General features: G+C 37.6%; 2 protein-coding genes across 2 annotated transcripts; one reads left to right on the top strand and one right to left on the bottom strand.

The window, feature by feature from the left end:
• Positions 1-14,246: 14,246 nt before the first annotated feature.
• LOC133741962 (uncharacterized) lies at positions 14,247-17,698 on the top strand. Its single transcript, XM_062169667.1, has 5 exons — positions 14,247-14,551; positions 14,674-15,217; positions 15,621-16,146; positions 16,225-16,306; positions 17,292-17,698. Exons 1-5 carry the CDS (start codon positions 14,495-14,497, stop codon positions 17,517-17,519), a joined length of 1,437 nt encoding a protein of 478 aa, XP_062025651.1. The 5' UTR covers positions 14,247-14,494; the 3' UTR covers positions 17,520-17,698.
• Positions 17,699-19,313: 1,615 nt separating this feature from the next.
• LOC133725556 (alanine aminotransferase 2, mitochondrial) lies at positions 19,314-23,720 on the bottom strand. Its single transcript, XM_062152846.1, has 15 exons — positions 23,377-23,720; positions 22,587-22,637; positions 22,451-22,501; positions 22,288-22,353; positions 22,142-22,203; positions 21,752-21,830; positions 21,530-21,634; positions 21,296-21,406; positions 20,910-21,047; positions 20,711-20,785; positions 20,485-20,605; positions 20,230-20,384; positions 20,018-20,092; positions 19,696-19,899; positions 19,314-19,604 (listed from the first exon to the last, which is right to left on the bottom strand). The coding sequence occupies exons 1-15, from the start codon at positions 23,575-23,577 to the stop codon at positions 19,488-19,490; spliced, it is 1,611 nt and encodes a 536-aa protein (XP_062008830.1). The 5' UTR covers positions 23,578-23,720; the 3' UTR covers positions 19,314-19,487.
• Between the last annotated feature and the right edge of the window lie 1,613 nt (positions 23,721-25,333).

Raw genomic sequence — 25,333 nt, forward strand, 5'->3', positions numbered from 1 at the left:
GATAGTTTCATTAATCAAGGCTTGAGGGCAGCCGCACCAGCCCTTTATTCAAAAAAAAAAAATGATCAGTGGGGCAAATTAATAGGAAAACATAAAACAGTCCAAGATTATGCTGTTAAATTTTAGCCTTAAAAGTTCAGTCCATCGACCGTAAATTTTAGCCATAAAACAGATACGCTCAATTATTTTAAAAACTCAAAAAAAAAAAAAAAAAAAAACACAAAAGATTTGTTATTTTCTGTGGCGGTGCCAGTCATTCAATAGTCTAATGACTACGACGTTTTTCTTTAATTATGTTTGGGGAAACTGACTGGATTGGTTGCTTGCAATTATAACTCTCCAGGACTGGCTATGCGCCTATGCATAAGCAAGACTTGCTCTATCAACAATATTTTAGAACAATTATCTGTCGATCAGTATCAAGTTCATAGAATAAAATTTCTTTCTGTAGTCGAGTCACTTGAGTGAGACAATGTTATCCAACTAGCATACCAAAAAAAAAGTTATCCAACTAGACTCCGCACCACCATCCCCATTTGCATCAGACTATTTGAGTAAATACTCTAAAGAGTTGAGTCATCAAGCTAGAATTCGACTATCATATCTTCCATTAATTGACAGAATATATGTGACTTTTCAAGAAAGAAAAGAAAATTTATAGCTTTTGGGCAATGATGGAAGCATCTGTCTGAGGTTGCATATCACATGGCATTTCTATTCGGAGCGGCAGTAATATCACCCTCCATCTTACTGACCTAACTCATATTTCTTACAAATTGGGTCCTTTTCTGAGATACAATATTCTTATGCGTATGCAGCCAAAATATTAACTTTGGGATAATATCAGTCAAATATAGATCGACCGATACAAGCTCAAATCACATGGTCATGCATGTCACACAAAGTAATGAAATATGGTGCCGTTAATGTCTTAATGATCATATGGCTCATCTTTGATGTTGAGACAATGTGGTGGCCGGTTCAACTAAGGCCACGACCTAGTTGGTCCTTACACTGAGGTGAGGCTATTTCCTGCTGCTCACCATGAGCGGTACATGAACAGTTTAGCTAGTTTTCGTTGTTAATACTATGGGTGTTTAAACCACCCACAATAGGTGGGTTATCTTGAAGTAGGTACGTAGTAGTTTTCTGCTTTTGAGTGTAACCTAAATATATTCGAATAGTAAGTAGTTGATATGTAATACTGTACTTAGAAAGCTTGATAATGAAATTGTATGATTTGTATCTGGTTTAAGGGACTAGCAGATCGAGTTAAATGTTAGGCAACCTTCACCCAGTTAAATTGAAGGAATTTTGAATTGTTTATTCATTTGGTGGATTATATATTCAACCGGACTCGTGAGTTTTTTTTGATACGAAACCGGACTTGTGAGTTGTGATATGGGTTCCACTACTAGCAAAACAAACATATCACACAGATTTTAGAAAACCACATACATCTGTATGATTTATCAGTATCTAAACATAACCGTGTGAAATGTTTATAATTAAGTGTTTATACAATAACAATAATTATGAAATTTTGTGTGAAGAAACATCACAGACAGATAATCGTGTGAAAGCTAAAACACTTTATCATCTACTTACACGGTTGTTGTGGGAGTGGTCAAATTCTGCTGGGCCCGCAATTAAAGCGATTAACTCCGTAGTTAGTATGGCGTTAAATTTCAGTCATGAATGCGGCGATTATTACGACAATAACTACGCACAATGATTATGATTATAAGTGCGCAATGAATGACTATCATAGATACGCAATGAATGACGGTCGTAAGTACGCAATGATTAACTGTTATTAGTGCAGCAATAATTGTCATCATAAAGTGTGTAAATAAATACAGCCATAAAAGCCGGAATAATGACGGCTTGCTCCCTAAGTAAGTCATCGCCTATAAATAGGCTGCTCGACGTCAAGGTAATGCATCGAATTCCAATTCTCTCTACTCCACTACTAAGAAACATACTGACTTAGGCATCGGAGAGTTTTCTGCAGGTACCCCCCCTCCTCGAGCCAACAGTCAAACTTCGAGTCAACGCTCGAGGGAAGCTTCTCGATTGTTCCCGGTCAGTTCCCGCGCCAGTCCGCATTCATTGGTGAGTCAAACTCCTCTACGGAATTTTTCGACACCAACAGTTGTTTGTGTAAACAACAATGCACTCAAATCAGTATAAGTAAAGTGTTAGTGAATTTAGAAAGTTTTATATTTTTAGGCTTATATGAGTTATAAAGGAACAAACTTTTGTGGCTAAAACATCTTGATACATAAATCTGTGTTAAACTAGCAGTACACATATATGATATATCTAGGTGAAATGAAGATATAGACATCCGTGTGAGACTAAGAGATACACATGAAAATCCATATGAGATGAGTATATGCATACTGAATTCTGTATAAACAGTCGTATACGCTGGCGGCTGGCCAGTGAAATGGGGTCGAATTCGTAGGCGATGGAAAGACATTGAGATCATGTCGCTGTTTTTACATATATACAATCCCATCACTGGCGTCTTTAGCTCTTCCAAGTCTTGCTAGCTAGGGACGTTAAAGATTTGGAGGTTTGGGGCTCTGTCCAATGTGCCCATACCAATCTTGAGAATCAAGAAATGCTATAGTGTTCCGTCATGGTTATTGAATTATTTCCTTGAATTATTGAATTATTTCCTTGTTCGCAAGCCTCTGGTCTCATCGGCGCGTTGTGGGTGCGGTCGAACAAGTCGTCTTGACCTCTGGATCTTTGGGTCCTTGCCAATGGTGGGAGATCCCCCTACACAAATTAAGTCAGAGTGGAGGACAGTGTCAGATCTGTTTTGTCTGAGTTTGTTGGGTGTTGCGGTGAGTGGTGGCACGGGCAGTGCTTCCCTCGGTGAAATTTTAGATTTCTCTTCCTTCTTGGGGATGTTACTGGCGTCTTCTGGTCGTTTGGGATCTGTATACAAACAGTGGCAGGCCGGCCAATGGCGGTGCAACAACGGTGTACTTACCTCACCCCCAGATCACCGCTAACGAGCCGCCACGCGCCGCGCCAAGATAGCATCAGAAGCTTAAGAAGCTGGGAACTAAAGCATATCAGTCCCACATCGAAAACATGGAAGAGGTCAGCCTCTTCCCCACCTATAAAAGGTCATCTCGTCTCTCCTCATTAATTACGCATTTACTACCTATCTACTATTATCTTGTCAACATAAATACATTGACTAACTTAGGCATCGGAGAAGAGAAGACCGCCCAGCGCGGTCTCCCTCTGACGCCCTTTGTATTTTACTTGACAGGTAGCGGAAGTATTGATTACATCAGGGGTAGCGGTCCGTCCATCGGACCAGCGTTAACCAAGGTTTAGTCACCGCTAAATCTTAGACATTAACAAACGGCAATGGTTCAGGCAAAAGGGTGGTTCTGGGCTCCTTGTAGCTCTTACTTGGGCTTGGTGGTTTTTTTTTTTTTTTTTTGTTGCGGCAGAGTGGGTGGTTGGGATTGGGCGTAGGAGATGGTAACCGTCAATCACTTGGATCTAACCACAGCAAACACCGGTCAAGGTTGGGCTTGGAAGAATTGAATTCTGTTAGGATGACTCCACTTTTGGGCTCGGTGGTTAGGCTGTTGGGATTACTTCAGTTTGCTAATGATAAAACTGTCCTTCTTTGTTTTTTGAGAGAGAAATTGAAATTAATCTGAAGATTAAATTCGGATTAAAAAAACAAGTGAGTGGAACAAGAAAATTTTCATTGGATAGTTGCATGTCAAAACCTCAAGAAAAAAAGGGGGAGAAAAGATAAATAATCTATTACAAGGTTCATGAGTTGACTCCCATTTAGCAAGGTGATGGGCAACATCATTACCTGAAAACATGGTGAAACGAATAACCTGGCAATTGATATAACTCGCACAGAAGAAGATCCAATAGCTTGCGCCAACTGTAATGAATCCGACTCGAACTTCACAGGTGACAGACCATGGTGTTGAACAAGCATGCAAGCTTCCCTAGCTACCAGCCATGGCTTCAACTGGAGAACATATCCGAGGAACATTGAGAACTAATCTCATACGGAAGGCCCCAAGGTCGCGTATAACCACTCTAATCCCTCCCCACGAGCTCCCAACATCCACATTTCCATCAAAAGAGACACTTAAGACACCCTGGAGAAGGCTAAGACCACATACACGAGTGCATGCGGGGTTGTTTGGGAGGAAGGGCAGGAGCACGCTTGTAGCTGCATGCATGTCAAACCATGTGTGAGCACTCAACAGAACTAATGGAGGCTTGCATTGAACCCCTTCTAATGCATGTCATTCCTAGCCTTCAAAACAAAACACAGCAACACTACCAACCGCGTGCATTACGAGGTGGACAACTGATCTAGACAAGCAGCAAACGAAGACAAACAACTAGAATGAGAATAAGTAGGAATGGCAGCCGGCCAGCCGTGATGGACCCAACAATGGTATTCGTAACTCTACACTCCTGTAGAAGGTGAAGAGGAATCTCTGGCTCCTCCACACAAAGCACACAAGTGAGGAACATCCACTTGCTTGAGAATAAGATTAGTTTGCGTAGAAAGAAAATCCCTAGCTCCAAGCTTTCCATATGTATAACTTCATTTTCCCAGGAACAGAGTAGTCCAAAAAGCTTTCCAAAAATCGGAATAAGGATCACCACTAGGTGAGCTCGATGGAGAGGAAAAGCCTTGAACCACTTGGATCGCGGGCAACACGGTATTCGATCACTATTCACCGTGAAATCACATTTCGGTGTAAAGTGTCAAATAAGAAAATTCATAGGCAATCTAGAACTCGGAAGAATGGCTTGAATTGCATCTACATCTTTCTTGTGGAAATTAAGTACGCAATAGAGATAAAGAATTCCAAGAATTGGAGGAAGCATCAATTAACTGTACGTGATACAAGTCATACAACCTGGTAGTAGTCGACGTACGCAAGGGAAGAGTACGCTGAAATTGATGCGAACGATGGATATCAACGATTTACCCTGATAACATTAGAGTGATTCTCATTCCCTCCTTGCCAGCCAGACCCATGCTTAAGAACAGCTTTAGCAGCAAAAAAAGAGACTGTCAAGGATAAGAAGGAGAAGCACCAATTTGAGACTTCTATAAAGGAGCAGTAACAAAACTAACGTGCATTGAAAATCTGGTCCACAAGGGTTTTGAAGTAAATTTCCTTTTTTTTTTTTTTTTTTTTGCCAACATTGCTAGATTAAAAGCATAAACCCCACACTCTTTACTCATGCACATAGCACTGACTCCACGAACACTATATTTTAGGGATAATGACCACTTACCCACAAAATACCAAAATACACTCTATATACTCCACAAACTTATTTTTAATCACATTCACACAAAAGTTTTCTCTTTTTCTTCCAACTATTCCTTTCACTTAGGGTACGTTTACTTACTTGGAATGGAATGGAATGATTACGGAGTAAAAATACCATTGTGTTTACTAACACATAAATGAATCGGAATGATTCCAGGTAAAAGAATTCATGTGTTTACTAACACATGAAGGAATGAGAATTGGTGTAGGTCCCACCTATTTATCAGGAATCGATTCCTGAATACTCAGGAATTCGATTACGAAGGGGGGGGAGATGGGTTTAGGAATCATTCCTCCAGAATCAATACCGATTCCTTTCTTCTCTCATTCCACTTGTCTCCGATTCATGATTATTTTCCATTCCAAGTAAGTAAACGTGTCATTAATGTTTATACCATTAGTACCCTTCTCTCTCTCCAATTCTTGCTTTTACCACTAATTTGTTTCCTATTTTATTTTTTTCTTTTGATGAAACGTGGTGGGCCCATCTTGAATCTATTTGTCTAGATTATATATAATTGCAGCTAAACTTCATCCTCTATATTCAAATGTAAACAGTTAAATTTTACTATTCATAATTTCGGTCATTGACAGACTTGAGTTAATTGTTATCTGTAATATTACTAGCAAAGAATTGAAGAACGAAAGAGAAAAGTTGAGAAAATTAAAAGACCTTAGAGAAAGTCTTAAAAAAAAAACTCCCGACTACTGGGATATCATCTTTAGAATTCAAACAAGAATCTATAACATTGAGCAGAATATTGAAAATCTCTTATATACTCTTAAAGAGGAACAAAAACCTCTTGATTATATGAGCATTGGTTAGATCCGCAAATCACTGGTATCAGAGCTTGCAAAGAGCTCATCAAAAGGGGAATCCCCAATGGGGACAATGTCAGAATTAATATTAGAGAAGTTGAATTCTCTACTAAAATCCTCTAATGAGAAACATCAGAACCTGCAGAAAGAGTTATCTAGATGTCAAAATCATCTAGAAAAACTACCTGATATACTCTACCAATTAGAAAAATTGTAAAACAAAATAGACTATATCAAAGAACTTCCAAAAACGGAAGAAGAAAAGCTAACAAGTGTTAGTAGAAAAATCACTGAACAGCAAAAAACGCTGAATTCTATGAAAAATATACTGAAGGACAAGAAAGTACTTACAGTAAAAGCAAAGAAAGCTAATGGATTCAAACCATTAGAAAGACCAGAGAAGAATCCTGTTCCAAACATGATTTTTCTGGAACCCTCTACTAGTCAAACTAGTATACGGTATGAAAAACCGAAAGAAGCACGAGATGTCAAAATGATGAGCATCTTCGGGAAAAAGAAAGGAGTACAACTCCTAAATGCTGAAGAATTCGAATTCAACGAAATTGAAAAGGAGGTAAAAAACTCCACAATTCCAAAGTTAGATTTTAAACAAATCTACAAAAGGGGAAAGTTTGACTTGATGGACAGCCATCATTTCAAATTATTGGAATTCACAACCCCTTCCACAACAAAAGAAACAGATCTCTTGATGATCACTCCTGCAGAAGTTGCCAGAGTAAGAACAAAAAAATTTCAATTTATGCATATTGGAGCAGTCCAAGTAGGCATAAAACTTCTTGCCCGAGAAAGCATAAACTGTTCAGTTCTATGTGTCCTACATGACAATAGACTAACAGATTTTCAAGCTAGTCTGTTGGGAACACTTGAATCATCCTTATGCGATCAAGTGGCTTACTTCAACTGCTTTCCAAATTTCTCAACCAGCTTGAAAGATGCAGCTCACTGTCTAAGACTGAGAGTCAAGACAGATGGCATATCTATGAAAAAGGATATGCAAGAATTAGCTATAGTATATAGAATATACTATAAACTGATGAGTACCACAGTAAAACTCAAGACAAGAATATCAAATATTCCAGGTCTTACTACTGGATTCCTCACCAGTCAGAAGAACCATTCACAACAGATTCACAAGGTTACTTGGAATGAAGTAACTTTCCCTATTGAATGGAAATTATCTGGTCCGAAAAAACAAGCAGAAAATGCCAAAGCGGCAATATATGAAAGCAGAAAGACTGGAGATATCAGTCTCAAATTTGACGATTACAGGAAAAGTGACGTCTGTCCTGAAAATATCAGGGTAAACAAAAATGTTCTTAGAAGAAGCTACAGCACTAAAGAAGCTAGTGTTAGTGGTACCAAATTCTCTGTTGAAGAACCAACAGATCCCATCACAGAAGAAGAATTAGAAGCTGATCTGAACAGACCAGTAAATATGTTTAGAGCACAAAAGCTCTATGACCTCTACGATGAAGCAGAATCTTGCGAAAATCCTGAACGATTAGAAAAACTAATCGAAGAAATGAAAATTTTCAAACCAGGAAAGGAAAGAAAACTCCTTCCCTATCAAGATATTGAAATGGAAGAAGGAGAAAACTTCAATTCCAAAACTTTCATCACTAGAGAAAAGGGAAAAGTGAAACTCCCTATACAGAAAGCCCCTACGGGAAGAAATGGAGAAAGAAATTCCCAAAGATTTGTCCCAAAAGACAATATACCCAAAGTACCAATCTCCTCTCATGGTATCTGGTTAAATCTAGTCAAAGCTCTAGACAAGATAAAAACTCTTGACCAATGGGTTGATAGCCTGATGATCATGGCCTCTGCTCTAACCCTTGGAAAATTTGAAGCACCAGATCTTCAGGTGCATTATGAAACTACTCTCACTGGAGTAGCAAAAAAGTATTACTTCTCTTTCAAAGAGACTGCCAGAGGAAAAGACTGGCTAGAAGAAATCAAAACTTCGAAATCTCCGTATGATTTTGCAGTACCTCTGTATGATCAGTTCTGTAGAGATCTCTCAAATCTAAGTGAGAAGGCTAAAGAAACGTCCAAATCAAATATCTATGCTCTCAAAATCTGCGACATGAGATATTTTGAAGAATACTTGAATGAATTTCAAGAATACTACTGTACGATTGGTGAACTAGAGAATACTGATCAAGTCAACCTGTTGCACATAAAACTCCCTGAACCATAGAGAACAGCTATGAGGGAAAGCATAGCTGAAAAACCAATTGAAAGATTTTCAGTTGGAGGAATTGCTGACAGAATCAGACAATTACTAAAAGAGCAATGCAAAGCCAATCTTAGAGCAAAGATGGCTAAGAAACAACTCAAAGGAGTTGAAAATTTCTGTTATGGAATACTGGATATGCCAACCAACTGGAGATGTCATGAATCCAAGTTCCACAGAAAGAAAAAAGAAAAATATTACTCTAAAAGATTCAAAAAGAGTAATAAGAAAAGGGATTGGAAATTCAAGAAAAGTTCCAATTTCAAGAAACAACAGGATGAAGATCCTAAAAAGAAATTCTTCAAGAAAAAGAAGAATCACCAAGGCAACCATCATAATAAATAGCCGAACAAGAAAGCTTGTACATGCTGGTTATGTAAAGCTGAAGGGCACTATGCCAATGAATGCCCGGAAAAGGGTAAAAGATCTACTAAAGCTCTCTTTGAAGAATATGAGCATATAGTAGAAACAGCTAATATGTAGGGCTACGAAATAGCCTATTCTGATGATGAAGAAGATGACAGGTCAGTATACTCTACCTGGTCTGAAGAAGAAGAATCATCTGACTCTGAAACAGATTCTGAAGTAGAATACTTAGAATCTAGACAGATGAATGTTCTTAAAGTCAGAAACTGGGAAGAAAGTAAGACATAAGCAAAAATATCTGCTTATCAGGTGAACCCTGGTACATTCATTTGTGACTACTGCTTATGTCACGAAAAGAATGACCTTCCTATATTTTGTGAAGAGTCAAAAAAGACTTATCACAAAGAATGCTTCATAGCTGAAGCAAGAAGGAAAACCAAGAATGGCCTTATCAGCCAATTGGTGGAACAAGAATATGAAGAATATTTCTCTGAACAAAAGGAGAAAGAAGTAGAAACTTTGTTCCAAGAAATTATGGAACCATCTTCCTCAAAAATAAAGGAAGAAAAAATCGATGAAATCGATGAAACTATAGAACTGGTTGAACCACCAGAAATTGTTCCAGAAGAATGCAAACCATTTATACCACAAGAACAAGCTCAGGAAAATGAGCTACAACCTTCAAAGATCGTCTCTACTAGTAGGTATAGCAACTACATAGAGATTGGATTAAAAATCCATGATCACAAGAAATATCATCTACATGCATTTGTAGATAATGGATAGGGAATCACTGTTGCAAAGGTATTTGCAATTCTAGAAGAACTCTGGAAAGAAGATAAGAAAAGAACAGCTACTGGTGTCACGTTTGACGAAAGCCACCTTACAATGAATAAAGTAGCAAAAAAATGTTCATATCACCATTGGTAGAGGAACATTTATCATCCACAACGTTTGGCAATCTGAAGGCCAAGGATCAGATTTCTTGTTGGGAAATGATTTTATTCTCCAACAGAGATTCATCCAGGATGAAGAAGCGATAGGCTTCAGAAAAGGAAAACGGGTGTTCTGGGCAGACCGCCTTACACAAGCAAAAAGTGTAGTAGGTCCAAACTTCACAAAGCAGTATCAGAGATCGCAACAGAATAGTGGTGATCTTACCCCCTACAAGCCCAAATTCGAATCGATACTCCAAATCAAACAACAAGAAGAATTACTTGTTGAAGAATCTTCTGAAGAAGAAGAAATTAGTGAAGATGAAGAAGCTAGTTTCATCCATAAGCATAACCTCAAGCACTTTCAGAATAAGCTTGAGTCTCAGAAAATTCCTACTCTTGATAAAATTAAGAAACTACTCGAACATAATATCGATGGAGACCCTCAGAAATTTTGGGAAAAAGACCCAGTGGTCTGTGAATTAAGATTACATGACATGAATTCCATCTGTCATGTCAAAGCCATTCCTCAATACAAAGAGGAAGATAAAAAAGAATTCAGAAAAGATATTGAAGATCTTCTGAACAAGAGATTAATTCAACCATCCACTAGCCTTCATCATGCTCCAGCATTCTACATGAGAAATCATGCAGAGAATATCAGAGGAAAAACTAGAATGGTAATTGACTACAGAGATGTCAACAAAAAGACTGTCAAAGACGGTTATCAAATTGCTCAAGTACGAGTATTGATCAACCAGCTCAGAGAAGCCAAAGTCTTTTCAAAATTTGATGCAAAGTCGGGTTTTTGACAAGTTAAGATGCATCCTGAGAGTGTTCCTCTCACTGCATTCGGAATACCACAAGGTCATTACGAATGGTTAGTAATGCCTTTTGGCCTAAAACAAGCCCCTTCAATCTTCTAGAGAAAGATAGATAACATCTTCAAACATGTGGCTGAATTATGCGTTGTCTATATTGATGACATCCTTGTCTTCTCCAAAAACAGAGAAGAACACATGAAACACCTCCACGAGGTTGTAAAGCTGATAGTTCAGCATGAAATTATCCTCGGAGAAAAGAAAATCTTCTTTATCCTAGATGAAGTTGATTTCCTTGGGATAAACATCAAGAATGGAGTAATAAAACTCTAACCTCACATCCTTGAGAAAATCTGGAAATTCCCAGATAGAATTCCTGATGCTAAGAGTCTAGAAAGAGTCGTAGGAGTTATCAATTATGGGAGAGATTTCATTCCCAAAATCTTAGGACTAACAACAATGTTATCTTCTAAAACAAGTTCCAAAAGAAAATGGAACTTCACTGAAGATGATTAAAAAATTGTGAAGCAGATAAAAAATCTCTGCAAGAATCTCCCTCCTCTACAACAACCAGAGGAAAATTATGAAATTATCCTCCAAACATATGCGAGTGATAATTACTGGTCAGGTGTTGTCCTAGCAAAAACGTCTGGAACTAACATTGAAAAAATCTGCAAATTTTGTAGCGGCAAATTCAGCCCTGCAGAACAAAATTATCCCACAAGGGAAAAAGAAATTTTGGCTGTTAAGAAAACAATTTTAAATTCTCCAGCTTTTCTTGGAAAACCCTTTATTGTCCGCACCGATTGTGCTAGAGTAAAGAATTTCAAAAATTTTAAACTTGATAAAGCTGCTGATAGAGGAAGATTAGCAAATTGGCAATTATTTCTTAACCAATATGATTATAATGTTGAACTAATTGCAGGAAACAAGAACTATCTTCCAGACGCCCTAACCAGAGAAATGACAATGTTCAGCCGAAAAGACAACGACGAATGTCGCAATCCCAGAAGCAGAAGAATTGGGAAAGAACATGAAACTGTTGAGGATCCCAAAGAAAAAAATCCTCAAAAGGTTTCTGCTAAGTCCTAAAGGACTAGCCACAACTGATCAATCCCAGGGTAAAGGATTGGCTAGCCTGTCTCAAACGGCAGACGGTAAAGGCTCATCAAGACCGTTGACGGCTGTTGCTTTGCCAAAAAGCAAACCAACTCCAACTGGAGTTATAAATGTTTTTAATTACGAATTAAGAACCTTTGTTGATCCTGTGTTCAGAACTGGCAGAAGGCTAGCGTACCACCAGAAGGCAATCCTAGATAACCTCTTATTTTCCTTTCAGGAAAGAAACAATGGTATAATGTTCCCAGCTCTATTCGCATTAGCTGAAGAACTCCATGAAAATGCTAGACCGCAGCATGAAAGAAGTTCATATACAGCAGAGTGCTGTTCAAAGTGAAAAAAATCACTATCTGGAAGATCCATAAAGTGCTAGAATTCCTATCATAGCACTAAAAGAATCAGATTGGTTTGAATTCCATAATCTGATTGGAAGCCATAATTCTGAGGACTGTATTCCTCAAACCCTCTTCATTGTTGCAGGACCTTATGTTGGAAGGTACAGAGTTAATGTTCAGAGTGAACATCCTCAAGAACACAAGCTTTGGCTTGTTGAAAATGGTTTTGTCCATAATCTATGGACCAAAACAAATGATGATCTCAAAGGCCTGCCCCCCATCATCGTCAACACAGTTAAAAATGACTGTACTCTTCTACTGAAGTTTAGATCTACTCCACCAGAATGGATTCACAAAACAAATGGTGAAGTTGAATACATTTCTCCTTATCATTATGTAAGAATTATTCAAAAAAGATATCTTCAGCCTGCCTGTGTTGGATACAATGGCCAGCCAAATTCAAGTATTCCATGGATGAAGGCCATGTCTCTCGAATACATCAAGAAGATCATCTAAGATGATACAAGAAATACTTTCCTGGCAGCATGAGAAAAAACAATAATCACTGCTTGTGATCATCCTGAAGCAATCAGCAGTGACCTCTTCATATCTCTCGCAAGGAAAGAGATAGACTCGACACTGGCATGCTTACAGTGGGTTGAAAAGCTTGAAAATGACAACCACTACAAGATGTATGTAGATACAGATGTCGAAGAAAATGCAACTACTGCCAGAATGGCCAGGATGGATAGCAACTCCTTTGTCCTCGGCCACAACTCATAAACGGACGAGAACATGAGAAGCTACAGGTGTAGAAAGCACCGAAAAGTACTTTTGGACTTTTCCCAAAAGCTGTTTTTGCTTTTCAGAAAAGAACAAGGTGAAAAACATTTCACCTAAAGGAATCTACTTTTCGCCAGCCAACCTCCATCATCAGGAGCACTCACGAAAGCAGAAATTCACGGAGTTGTTCTGTACATTTTGTTGTTTTGAATTCCAGTTTGAGTTCCGCTCCCTATATAAGGAGCTTTAGGTTTCATTTGTAAGGCATCGAAAAATTCCACCATCAGAAAAATCTTGAAAGTAGTTCTAGATAAGGAACTTGAGCAGAAGAGTCTTCTCTCAAGAAGTAAGAATGTCATAGTAGCAGTGTGCTCTTCCCTTCCTATCTAAGTATAAAGTAGTGTGCTTTCATTACAAGTAAGTATCTGTAATCATTCTTATGGATAGCTAAACAGCTTTTTAGCTGTTTACCTGAGAATGAGGCTTTGAATTTTTAGCTTGTAATTATGTTTAAATAAATATTTTCAGTGTGCTCATCCACTTCATCAAGTCTTTTAAATCTACAAATTATATGTTGTTATTATTTATGTTCTGCCATTATCCTGTACTACCTTTAAGTTCAGATTTTCGGTTTCTTAAGAAAATTTGCCTCAGCTTAGGATAGAAACAAGCAGCAGTGATTCCGCCTGTTAAAGTAACTGTTAGGTAGGGCGCCGTTAGGTGAAAAACTTGGGCATGTTGAAGGCTAGTTTTGTTTTTCTCAGAAGTTTGAACAGGTTTTTCCAAGAAAAAGTGAGTTTTGGACCCAAAAGTCAGCATAGAATATATTTGGCACTACCCTAAAAAGGACTACCCTTATGAGTCTTTTCTTCTAAAGATTGTGTAATTGGGCAAAATACCATCTTATTGGACTAACTGGACAAAATACATTGTGTTTTTGGGCAAACGGGCTTAACCCCTATATTTTACGGTGATTATAGGTGTCACCCAACCATAAAAGAATTTTTTCAGTAATTACATATGATTAGACAAGCTCCTTACTACTTCCTTTTACCGTTTTGATGGGTTTGGCCTATAAGCCTATTATACTTGTGAGTTGTTATCTACTCTCCGGTTACAAGACCCAACCACTTCTTACAGGCCAAGACGGACAAATACATAGTGCCAAGTAAAATGAGACACCATTTGAGCCTGTAAACCTAAAGCTGTAACGAGACCCACCTAAATGGTGGATCAAAAAACACCAAAAGAAGCTTCCCAGAAAGAAAACCAAAAAAAAAAAACAATTAATTGTTGTTCGGGACAATTTTTTTCTCTGCCTCACGCTTGGGACTCATGAGTGTCTTTGTCCACTACTCCCAAAGATCCCCTCTTCTTTTTATGAGTACTCTTTCGTCCACTTCCCTAGCCCTCTTGCTTCTCCTGTACAAGTACGACTGTGTCACTACAGTAGTTTAGTGTAGTCTTAGTTTTTGAAGGCAGAGCTAGGGCTGGCTAGCCCCATGTGACTCATTTCTTGCAACAGTACTTTTTGGTTTCAACTTGCAAAATAAGCAGTCAATGTGCTTCTTTTCTCTGTTCGGCTACTTCTCCGCAATTTTTGCCTTGTAATTTTTATACCCAAATGGTGAAGATAGACGAGGCATTTACCCACTAGAGAGTGAAGAGAAACACTCTTCACAAATCAAATATTTTTTCCATGGATCTCACAAGCCCCAGATGTTTCCAAGCTCCAAACTTTATCTCATCTAGTGTGGTAAAGATCCCACATTTGGTTTCCTTTTGTTCTTTGTCTTTGTTTTTATTTACCCAATTGGGTTTTAATTACTCTACTCTGTTTCTTTTCCTCTAATTTTTGAGTTTTGGTCTGTAATTCAGGAACCACCACCATTGGAGAGCAACACAAGCTTCTATGGGAAAAGCAAGAGCAACCCATTTGCAGACACCTTCCCTGACCCACTTTGCAAGCTTAATCTCAAAGAGACAGCTGAGTTTGTCAAGTCATTCCCACTACCACCACCAAGCAATGGCCCAGAAAGCAATAGAAGCAATTTTCTTGATTCCTCAGCTCAGAAAAGAGAGGGAGTAACCTCTGTTGTCACACACAAGAAAGTTCTAGAAGCTCCTCCCACACCAGGAAGGCCTGTGTTCAGCTTCAGTGTAGGGAATCTTTCCAGAAAGAGCTTCCCTTCAAAGTGGGATGATGCTGAGAAATGGCTCATAAGTAGTTCTTGCCATGATTCTCCTGCTCACCACACCACAAAGGTTAGTAATGCCAAGCAATGTGACAACTTTAAGCAGCAACAAATGGAGGTGTCAAAAGCAGTCTCAAGCTTTCAGAGGTCTGCATCTTTGAACAATCATAATAGTTCTGCCAAAGCTTTCAAAGGGGGCTTAGGCTCTATGGATGTGCTTCCAAAAGGTAATGATCTTTACTTCTTCAACTTTAGTGGTGGAACCTTCACTTATTGGCTTTTATTTATCAAATTGGCCCCTTTCTGTGTCACTATCATATTTCCCTCTTTTTGTTTTCTGTCTTGTAAAAGGCTGATGATGGTTTCAACTTTTGCTCTACTTTGTTGTTATGGTCACTGTTCAAGTCAAATAATGTAAAATTTAGTTTTGGATTTTGCATGTATTTGTTTGCTGAGATTCTATCGAACTCTATAAACCATATAAGCATTGTTTTTAAGCTTTTGAGCTGAAATATTTGCTGTTACTAGGCTGTATTGAACTTGCATCATTTTAATTAGAATCCAAAATTTTTAGAATTGGAGCTAGATATCTATGAACTGGTATTTCAAATTTGAGTTTTGTTTGTGCAGATAAGTTTGTGGATGACATAGAACCAATTCTGCCCAATTTCAAGTATTTGGAGCCAACTAAAGAAGGGTTTCTGTTCAAAAACTCAGCCTGTGAAAACATGAAAGATGCAGGCACAGACCAGTGTCATCAGATAGAACATCGGGATGTTGGGACAGAGATGACTCCTCTTGGCAGTTCAACAACTTCGAGGTGTCACACACCATTCAAGTGCCCATCACCGGCGCGCCATAACACTCCTGAAAGTAGGTCAGGGCCATTGGCCTTGGGGCACTCTAGCAGCCCCAATAACACCATTGACATTACTCAGTTGCAGGAATGCCATTTAGCTAAGCTTCAACTTGGGACACAATATGATTCAGTTGCATCGACTTGGAACTCAAGGGAAGAGGAGGAAATGGAAATATCAAAGAGCTTGAGGCATTTTGACACAGGCAATGTATATGCAGGCAATGGATACCGAGAAGGTATTTCTGAACCAAGAGCTGCTGCTTGGGAAGAGGAAGAAAATAACAAATGCTGCCTTAGGTAATTGGATCACTAAGTTAGACCTTCCTCTTGTTCCAGATAAGGATTTTAGTTCCAACTGTGTTTTGGACTTTACAGGTATCAAAGAGAAGAAGCAAAAATTCAAGCCTGGGTCACCCTCCAAAGCGCAAAAGCAGAAGCTCAGTCAAGAAAGCTCGAGGTACTTCTATTCTCCTGTTATTTTTTTCCTTGGTGGAATGGTGGGTTCTTAGTCCATCATGTTTGTGTTTTTTAACCAATTGTTGGTGTTTAGCTAAATGACAAACATAAGACATAGCTAGGAACCTAAAATAGTGATGTGGCTTGCTTTGCTGCTATTTAAGTCTTGCTATTAGCATAATGAAATTATTATTTTTTAACTGCTGTAATCACCATATGATTGAAAGTAATTTCCTTAAAATTATGATTAATGAGTTACTCAAGTTTTATATGACGGAACCATGAACTGTACTTGAACACAAAAGATGATAATAGTTTATGGTTTCAATTAGTGCTGCATTTTTTGTTGTCATCTTATCAAACCCTTAGTTTAGTATATTTTTCTTGCCGTTTAGACTTATCTCCTCCTGTAATGCCTACTCTTATTATAGGAGAAGATTTGCTATCCTAAAACACTAAAGTATTTAGAGCATGATACTAAGTGGCCGCATTGTCAAACCGCAGTGCAACTCTGCCAACTAAGCTAACAACAACCTTTTGAACTTTATTTTATTGATTCTAGTCGAATGCCTCACAGGGCTTCTTGTTGGCTTCCTCAATCTCGAGCCACCCGTCACTCTCGGACACCATTCTCCTTTTGTTTTCTTCACTAGATCACATCTCAGTTGAAGTGCATTGCTTAGTATAATATCGTTTTTCGCATGCTTATCTCTTAAAAGAAAGCAAAAGAAGAATGCTAGAAGTCATCATCCTCACTTTTTAATATACTGTCAAGTTAACCACCCATGTGAAACCAGTATTTAGAAATCCATGGGGAATTGGGGAATTCGAGTATTCAAATGAGTTAGGATACTACTTGTGGTTGGAAGCTTGGTTTTTTGTTCTTACTGAATATATTAATTTTCATTTGTAAAGCCAAATTGGGTGGCATAGATGCATGCTTGCTTTTGGCTGTTTGGTTGTTGATACACTTTTTTGGTTTTTAGGTGAAGATACAGAACATGAGATCAAACCTGGAGGAGAAGTTGATGAAGAAGATGGCAGTTGTGCATAGAAAAGCCGAGGAATTGAGAGCAGAAGCCAGGCAACAACACACTGAACAAATTCACAAGGCCACCAACCAAGCACAGAAGATGATAAGTCGGCACAACCCTCATTTCTCTGGCCACATTTCTTGCGGTTGCTTCCCTTGCAGTAACCACAACCGATCATGAAAAATTCGCAATGACTTAATTCCTTGCTCTGTATTTCTAGTATCACAGTGAAAAATCAGAAGTACAGTATTTTCTGAACGAGTGTCTTGCAAGTCCAAAAGAAAAATGCAGTAAAAAAGGTCACTACACAAGTTCACTTTGATAAAGTAAGGAGAATGAATTTGCAATCCGCACTCATTTTCTCTTCTTGAATGAAATTCACTCCAAGTTTTATTTTTACAAAAAGACAAAATTTAAGAACCTAAAAAAAAAAAAAAAAAAAATAGCATGAAATATAAATTGTAAAACTGAGAGTATAACTTTGTATGAATTTCTCCAGCGTGGGGCTGAGCCTCCCAGCTAGGCTGGGTTCCAAACCCCTTTTCAAAAAAAAAAAAAACTTTGTATGAATTTCTCTAGATTTCACAATTAAAACCAATCGGCAAAAAATGGAGTTGAGCAAATCGTTATAATTCTATATGCAAGTTCCTTATTTTCGCGTATAGGGTTTATATTCTCAACCCAATTCGAGTTTATCTAAGGCTCATTCCGACCCATGCAATTATTAAAAGATGGCAAATTAGCTGATGGTCTACAAGTACATTGCAGTTTTAAATTAACTTAATTTGACATTAGAAAAAGCAAAAAGACTATCAATAGGAATACTGGAATAGGATCCAATGAGTGGCTTCTCTCATATCCAATTACAATAATATTACATCATCAAAAGAAATTTTTACAACTGTGTTTCTAATATTAATCTTGTTAGCAACTCATGTTTGTGTCATGTTATTTCGTTTTTGTGCCACGAATTGGTAGTTAATATCTCTTTTCATGCAGTTTATGTTGAATATTCAACCCATCTTTTGGTTGTTTTTTGTCTTGGATGCTTGAATTATTTCAGCTGGTAAACGACATCTGAGAACCCTGTATATGACGATCACATGGGCAAAGTTTTGGCTTTAGCAAACATCTGAAAGCCTGCAAAGCTAAGCTATGAAAGTAGATTGGTCCTCTGCTTTCGCTTTTGTTGGCTTTATTATCCCACAATATCAAACAACTAATGTTTTCCTCATCTTGTTGGAAACAAGGACCAAACCTATCCATGCAGGAGTCATCACAGTTTGACATGTGGTCATTCGCTAAACCCTAAACCCCAAGCTAGCATTATTGAACAGACTTACAGACTCATTCACTTCACTGGCTATAAACAAGAACTGTAGGGTCTGAGTATAAAGGAAAGGAAAGGAAAGGAAAGTTTTAGCAAGAAAGATCTCCATAATTCTTTTACTTGTGCAGGACACCAAAGATTTGCTAAAAGCTGCACTAGCTATACCGTTAATGTTTGAAATGCAAATTATTTCTGGAATTGCTTTTCTTTCAAAGGCTTAAAGGGTTACAGGCTCAGTGGCTTTATGGGGGTTCTTTCTGGTACCGCATGGAATCTACAATGGAGTACATATAAATTGAATCCAAAGAGCAAAAGTGCAAAACCCTTCAAACTTCCATAGTGATGGAGACATGCAGCAACTTGTTCATGGTCAATAACTTCATTGGAGACCCAGCAGTTATTAATATCAGGGCTATTCTGTATGGTCTAATAGCAGTTGATTGCTGAAGAATGCCACCTTATCTAACCTGAACTAGTAGCTCCAGTCAACATTGAATTGAAAACTGTCTGAAGGGGGAGAAAGAGACGGGTAACCACTTAGGTTTGAAAGAAATGTGCTAGGTTGAGATTGGGGGCACTCCTAGGCTCTTGAAGACTGAAAAAAGTAATTGCAAAACCTCATGTGATTCAAAACTATTGAGATGTGACTGTACCAACACATGCTATGTTGTCCAACTCATTCTCCACAAAAACAATAGACTTAGAAATTGAAATCTTCACACAATGCATATCTATTCAGAATTCATCTCTATTGAATAAATGTCTACTGCACTAATTATTATTCCGAACCATTTTAAAGACAAAAGACGGAGGGTATTCTAGTCGCGAAACTCGTCCATGAACTTTTTGTGGAAATCTGTTAGACGGTTGACGATAGCTGGAATTTTATCCTCTTGAGGCAAGATTGTGCATCTAAAATGCCAGGTGCCAGGAACCTGATTGCAATGAAAAAACATTCAATTTAGATATCTTTATAATTAAAAGAGCAAACAACATTCACTTTCAAGGACTTGACTACAAACTAACCTGCCCGAAACCAGAACCAGGAACAACAACAATTCCAGTGGCATTCAGAAGACGTTTGCAATAGAATGCATCTGGAGCTGTCTTTTCAGCCTCTGCTGCTTTGATTGCCTTTTGAGGCAGGTCTATGCGAGGAAACAGATACATTGCCCCCTCAGCTCTGTTGCATGTCACACCCTCCAGGCTGTTCAACGCATTCTCTAGTGTCTGTGTAATCAATGAAAGTTAGAATGCAATGAGGGAAAGAAATGAAGTGTAGCTACTCCTATTCAGAACAATTTTAAGAGATTGGGTCATGTTATTGTCTTTACTCTTTCATACTAACCTTTGCACGCCTTTTTAGGGATGACAGAATTCCATTTTTCTCTGAAAGATACAATTCATAGGATTCATCTCCAACCTGCATTCAACAAAGAAGCTTCATCTGTTAATAAATGGTCTGATGAACAACTAATCAAAGAGCAACTGATTTACAGTGATATACAACATTTACTTAAAGAGTGATATACAAAATTTCCTTAAAGAGAGAAAAAAGACCTTTGGTGGACTCATGACTAGGCTTGCAAGAATTTGACCACTGATATTAGAACAAAGATTGACCGATGCCATTTTGTATATTTGTTCCCTCACTTCAGGACTAAATCCAGTGACTTCCATGTATCCACCTCTTTTTCCACACTCCCCGTAGTACCCTACAGCCAAAAGAAACAAACATAAGTTCATGTAAAATTCTTTGATGTCCATGAAAAAATCTACTTTCATCATGACAAACTCAACATTCCAGCAAATTACCTTTAGAGACTGATTGAAAAGATACCAGTGGAATATCCGTCTCACCGTATCCCATAGACCTTGCTACCTTCTTGAATGAATGAAACTCCTTATCAGGAACATATATGTTCTCTTGATATACCTGCATGAAATTTATGAATATAAAGACCACATAGTAACTAGAACATATCCACAAACATACAGCAATACTCCAACAATGTTAGAGAGTAAATGAAGTTAATCAGACCTCATCTGCCAGTAAAACAAGACCTTCTTGCTTGCAGAACTCCACAATCTGCCGTTGGTTGTCCTCAGCAAGAACCTGCAGACAAGACAGCAAAAAACAAATCAACCATTGACGAGTCTAGATTAAGCTCAAGTTTCACATCCCTCCATGTCAACTATTTGTTTACAAGTTGGCTAGTTAAAAGCAACTCAAAGCTCACCTGCCCGGTTGGGTTGCCCGGATTTATAACAACCAAGGCTCTTACACTGACACCCTTAGACTTTGCATCCTCTAGTTGCTTCTTCAAGTCAGAAATTTCCAATCCCCACCCTGATGCCTCATCAAGATAGTAAGGAACCTGCATAAACCAGACAATAGATTTGAATATTCTCACAATATAAACTTGTATAGAACTATAGATAGATTTCTACAAATTCGACTTTCTGCAACTCATAACTTTGGGTTTTTGCTTCTTCTTTTTTCAATGATTTTGCAATTTATTGATCAGTTCTAAACTTCAAGTTAAGCTTGATTTATAGTTGGCAACTTTAAATGCCCGAATATAAATGATATCTATTTAAGTTGGGTGGTTAAATCCAGACATACCAGTGTGCCACCATGGAGGGCAATTGAAGCAGAGTACAAAGGGTATTGAGGAATGGGACAAAGAATCCCATCCTTTTCTGATCTTAACAGCAATGTCAACATCATATGGACCTGATAAGAGAGAAATAAAAATGATTTGTCATGGATGCTGCAGTGTGGCAATATATCACGAGAGCCAAATTGTACAGCACTGTCGGAATGTGACTGCAATATAGAATGGTAGTCAGGAGATACCGCAGGGCTTGCACCATCTGTTAAGAAAAGATCATTTGGATCAGCAGGATATCCATCACGAGCTTCAATTCCAGCAGCAATTGTGTCACGTAACCCCTTGATACCCTGATGTGGAAAATGGATGAAGAGGGGTAATGAGTCATATGAAATACCAACGGTACCACTTATGAATTTCGTCAATGTTTTTCAAATTTCCGTGATGTGGGACTTATGAATTATTACCTGACTGTGACTGTAAGCACCGGTTGCTCTTCCAGGAATTTGATCTAGAACCTCCCATGCCCGCTCAATTGAATCGGCGCTGCAATGTAACAAAGACATCAAATAAGGATATGTCTAACGACATAGGGAATCCATTGTTTCTTATTACAAAATTGTATTGGCTCTCTTGATCTTATAGCTTCATAATGCAAATGATCCAATGACAAGATTGATTATACCATTGTTTAAATGAGATGGTGGCATTATAGTTAATGCCTTCAAATGAATACCAACAATAGACTTTTGAAAAAAAAATCCATTGACAAAATAGATAACAGTACTCATATCATAAAACGTAACAACAATTCAACTCAGATTAAGTTATTCACATAGCATATAATCTTCCAATACCTGAACAAGCCTTGTGTTTCACTCTTGTCCAAGATGGATGGATGGTCACACAATGCAAGAACCTGAAAAAAATAATACAATCATAAAGGATTGGTTTAAGTTGTTAAATCATTATTTATTGCTATGGTGTAATCCACCAAACCAACCTCTCGGAAATAAGTGATTGGTTGCTGGCCAAGAGACTGAGGATTTCCGATATTGCAGTAAAGAATCTGTGAACACAATTGAAGGTCAGTACCCGAGTGACAATGCCTTTAATCTATGAGGTCAATATAACAAGCAAGTCATCAAAGGAGAAAGGAAACACACCTCATCAAAAGGATGAGAGTCTGGATTAGCTTTCAACTCTTCTTGAATTTTCTGTGGCACAAGAACATTATAGTATAGGGACTAATACTAAAGAAGAAATAACTTAGATTTACTCATTATTTAGTCGATTATATACCCCAGCAAGAATGACAATTTCACCTCGGACAGCATATTCACACTTCACAACCTGAAAAAACAAAGAGAAAACATATTATTCACTTAGTAAAACAAAGAAAACAGTAATTTTGACAGGGAGATCAAATTAAGCAAAGTACCAATCATTCAACAATCAACCTCTAAAAAAAATTAAAACAAAAACCAAAGTTATCCAACCAGAATGACCCAAATACAAGTTGAAATTGTCAAAGAGTTAAAATACAACAGAGCTTTCACTAAAAATGAAAGAACTCGGGTCCAAAATTATTCAGTCAATGATGTCATTACTCATAGATGACTACTTGTGGGTTGAAATTAAAATATGCACAAAACTGGAACACACCGATTGTATCCACTACTGTTATATGTTATTTTTTGGGATATAAGAAAGATAAAGCAAGTGAAAGCAACCATCACGCTTAATATATTCCAAGATAATTCTGATCATAAACCCCATTATATAAAACAACAAATAAAATCAAAACCAGCCCAGATGCAGAAAACATCGATTCAGATAACCATTGACTATGTATACAGACACTAGTGAACCAATCAACCACACAGTGATTCAAGTACCCAGCAAACTCCTCACCAAAAAAAATTCAAAACTTTAACAGAAGAAGAACACAACCCAGATAACCAAAAAAGCTCAAACCTTGGGATTCAACAGTGAACCAATCAATCACAAACAACCCAACAAATCTTTCACCAAAAAGACGCAAACTTTAACACAAAAACAAAAACCCAGAAGAGAAAAAATTAACTCAAACCTTGGGATTGATATTCCCAACAGTGACAGTGAGAGGAGAAGGAGATTTGTCAGCCATGGAAGATGGGAAGTCGAGAGCTGGAGCGGCGGACAAGAAACGACTGAGAAATAGAGGTGTCTGCTGCTGAGGGCGAATCTGCTGTTTGGTCTGTAAAGAATGGACGACAAGGCTTCTAAGTCTGCCGCTTACGAATCTCCGCATCCTATAGCACCTTCGCTTTTATACTGACGATTTGATATCAGATTTTGATGCGGTGACAAATGGGTGTGTTGTGTTTGGTTTTCCTGGGGGCACGTTCCACGAAAGTACCAACACCCAGGATTTGATTTTGATGGTTTACCTCTCCCCCACGCCTTTGGTTTTTAACACTTAAAAAAAAGGACTGTGACAATGAAAATGCTGTAAAGCGCCCACAGAATACGACCATATGGTTGTAACCGTAAATATTCCATGATCTTCGTCGTTAGACTTTCCTTTTGAATTGCTTGCATATAAAGTTTGTTATCTTTTAGGTTCATCTGTGGAGTATGACCATTAGGACACGACAAGTTAGGTCAGTTTCCTTTTATATTATCAACATTATATGCTCATGTATGTCACTATGTCTAAGATATCGATACTGCCCAGGTTCTAAACTGTATGTGTATACTACTGGTGAAAATGAATAAATTTGTCAATGCTTTCATAACTAGTGAAATGGATGAGCAAAGGATTTGACTTGAAAGAATCTTAAACGCTAGAGGTACAAATTCTAAACGAGAAGATGATCGAGCGTATTTCGAGCAAGAGTGTTAAGAGGTTTTCAAGGTTTTAGGCTGTTATTCAAACAATAACCGTGAAAAAAAAAAGTTTAAAGTATATGACTGTATCAAATGCAACCTTACACATAGAATACAATTTCTAATTTAACGTTAGAAATTTGACGCCCTTGGTCTTGTACAAATATAATTGTTCGCAAGTATCCATTTACTTGGTCTACGCAAGTATCCATTTACTTGGTCTAAAGTGGTTTGGTTAATTATTGTTATGTAGAAAAGTAAGCTGAAATAACTAAAAAGAAAGTAAGATGAAATAACTATTGTTCTGAAAATACGGCGGTAATTATTCAGCTTACATTCTATAAGACATAAGACAATATATAGTTATCCAAACCATTTTAGACCAATTCTTTCTAGCAGGGAAGCCAATAAATCATCCCATCTTCTAGCAGCTGATCATGCTTCTGCAAATGATCAAGGCTCATATTGGTCTCATGCTCCTTTCTTCATATATGGTGTAATAGATGCAAAGAAATATGTACCCTAAAGCCCATTGATTATCAATAAAGTCTAAGCTGCTTCAACTGAAAAAAAATCTAATTTGAAATTTTAATAAAAGTATAATTTGTACAAACAAAATCAATCAAATTTGATATTAGTTAATTATACAATTGCATGAAACAAGTGAACAATTTTTGAAGATTTCCTTAAAGAGGTAGCATATTTGATTCATCTCTACACACTTTAAAGGTCTAGAAAACGAATGTTCCGTGAACTATCAGATAGCATTTGGATGGTTTTGCACAATAAATTGATTTAGCTCCAAGTATTGTGCCTTCCAACTTTCCATTTTCACCCCATATTCTCTCTTCATGCTATTATCGCCACATTCCTCTCTGGCTCTCTTCATGCTTTTAAGTTTTAACTTATTTCAGTTCTGCATAACACACATTATCTTGCATGCAATGGGAAAGAGAACAATAATTTAATTAATCAGCACAAGTTTCAATTCAATCTTAAATCCTAATAAGAACTTCTGCATATAATTTTCAGTGAAATAGAAAAAATTTCAAAACAGATTAGAAATAATGGTAAAAGAGCTATGCCAAAAACTAAAAACTCTATGTTGAATAAAGAGTATTAAAATTTATGTCTCTCCAAAGAAGATTAGACGAAGAAATTGAGTAGACCAAAGGGGA

Source organism: Rosa rugosa, chromosome 1 (assembly GCF_958449725.1).
Source record: "Rosa rugosa chromosome 1, drRosRugo1.1, whole genome shotgun sequence".
Taxonomy (NCBI): domain Eukaryota; kingdom Viridiplantae; phylum Streptophyta; class Magnoliopsida; order Rosales; family Rosaceae; genus Rosa; species Rosa rugosa.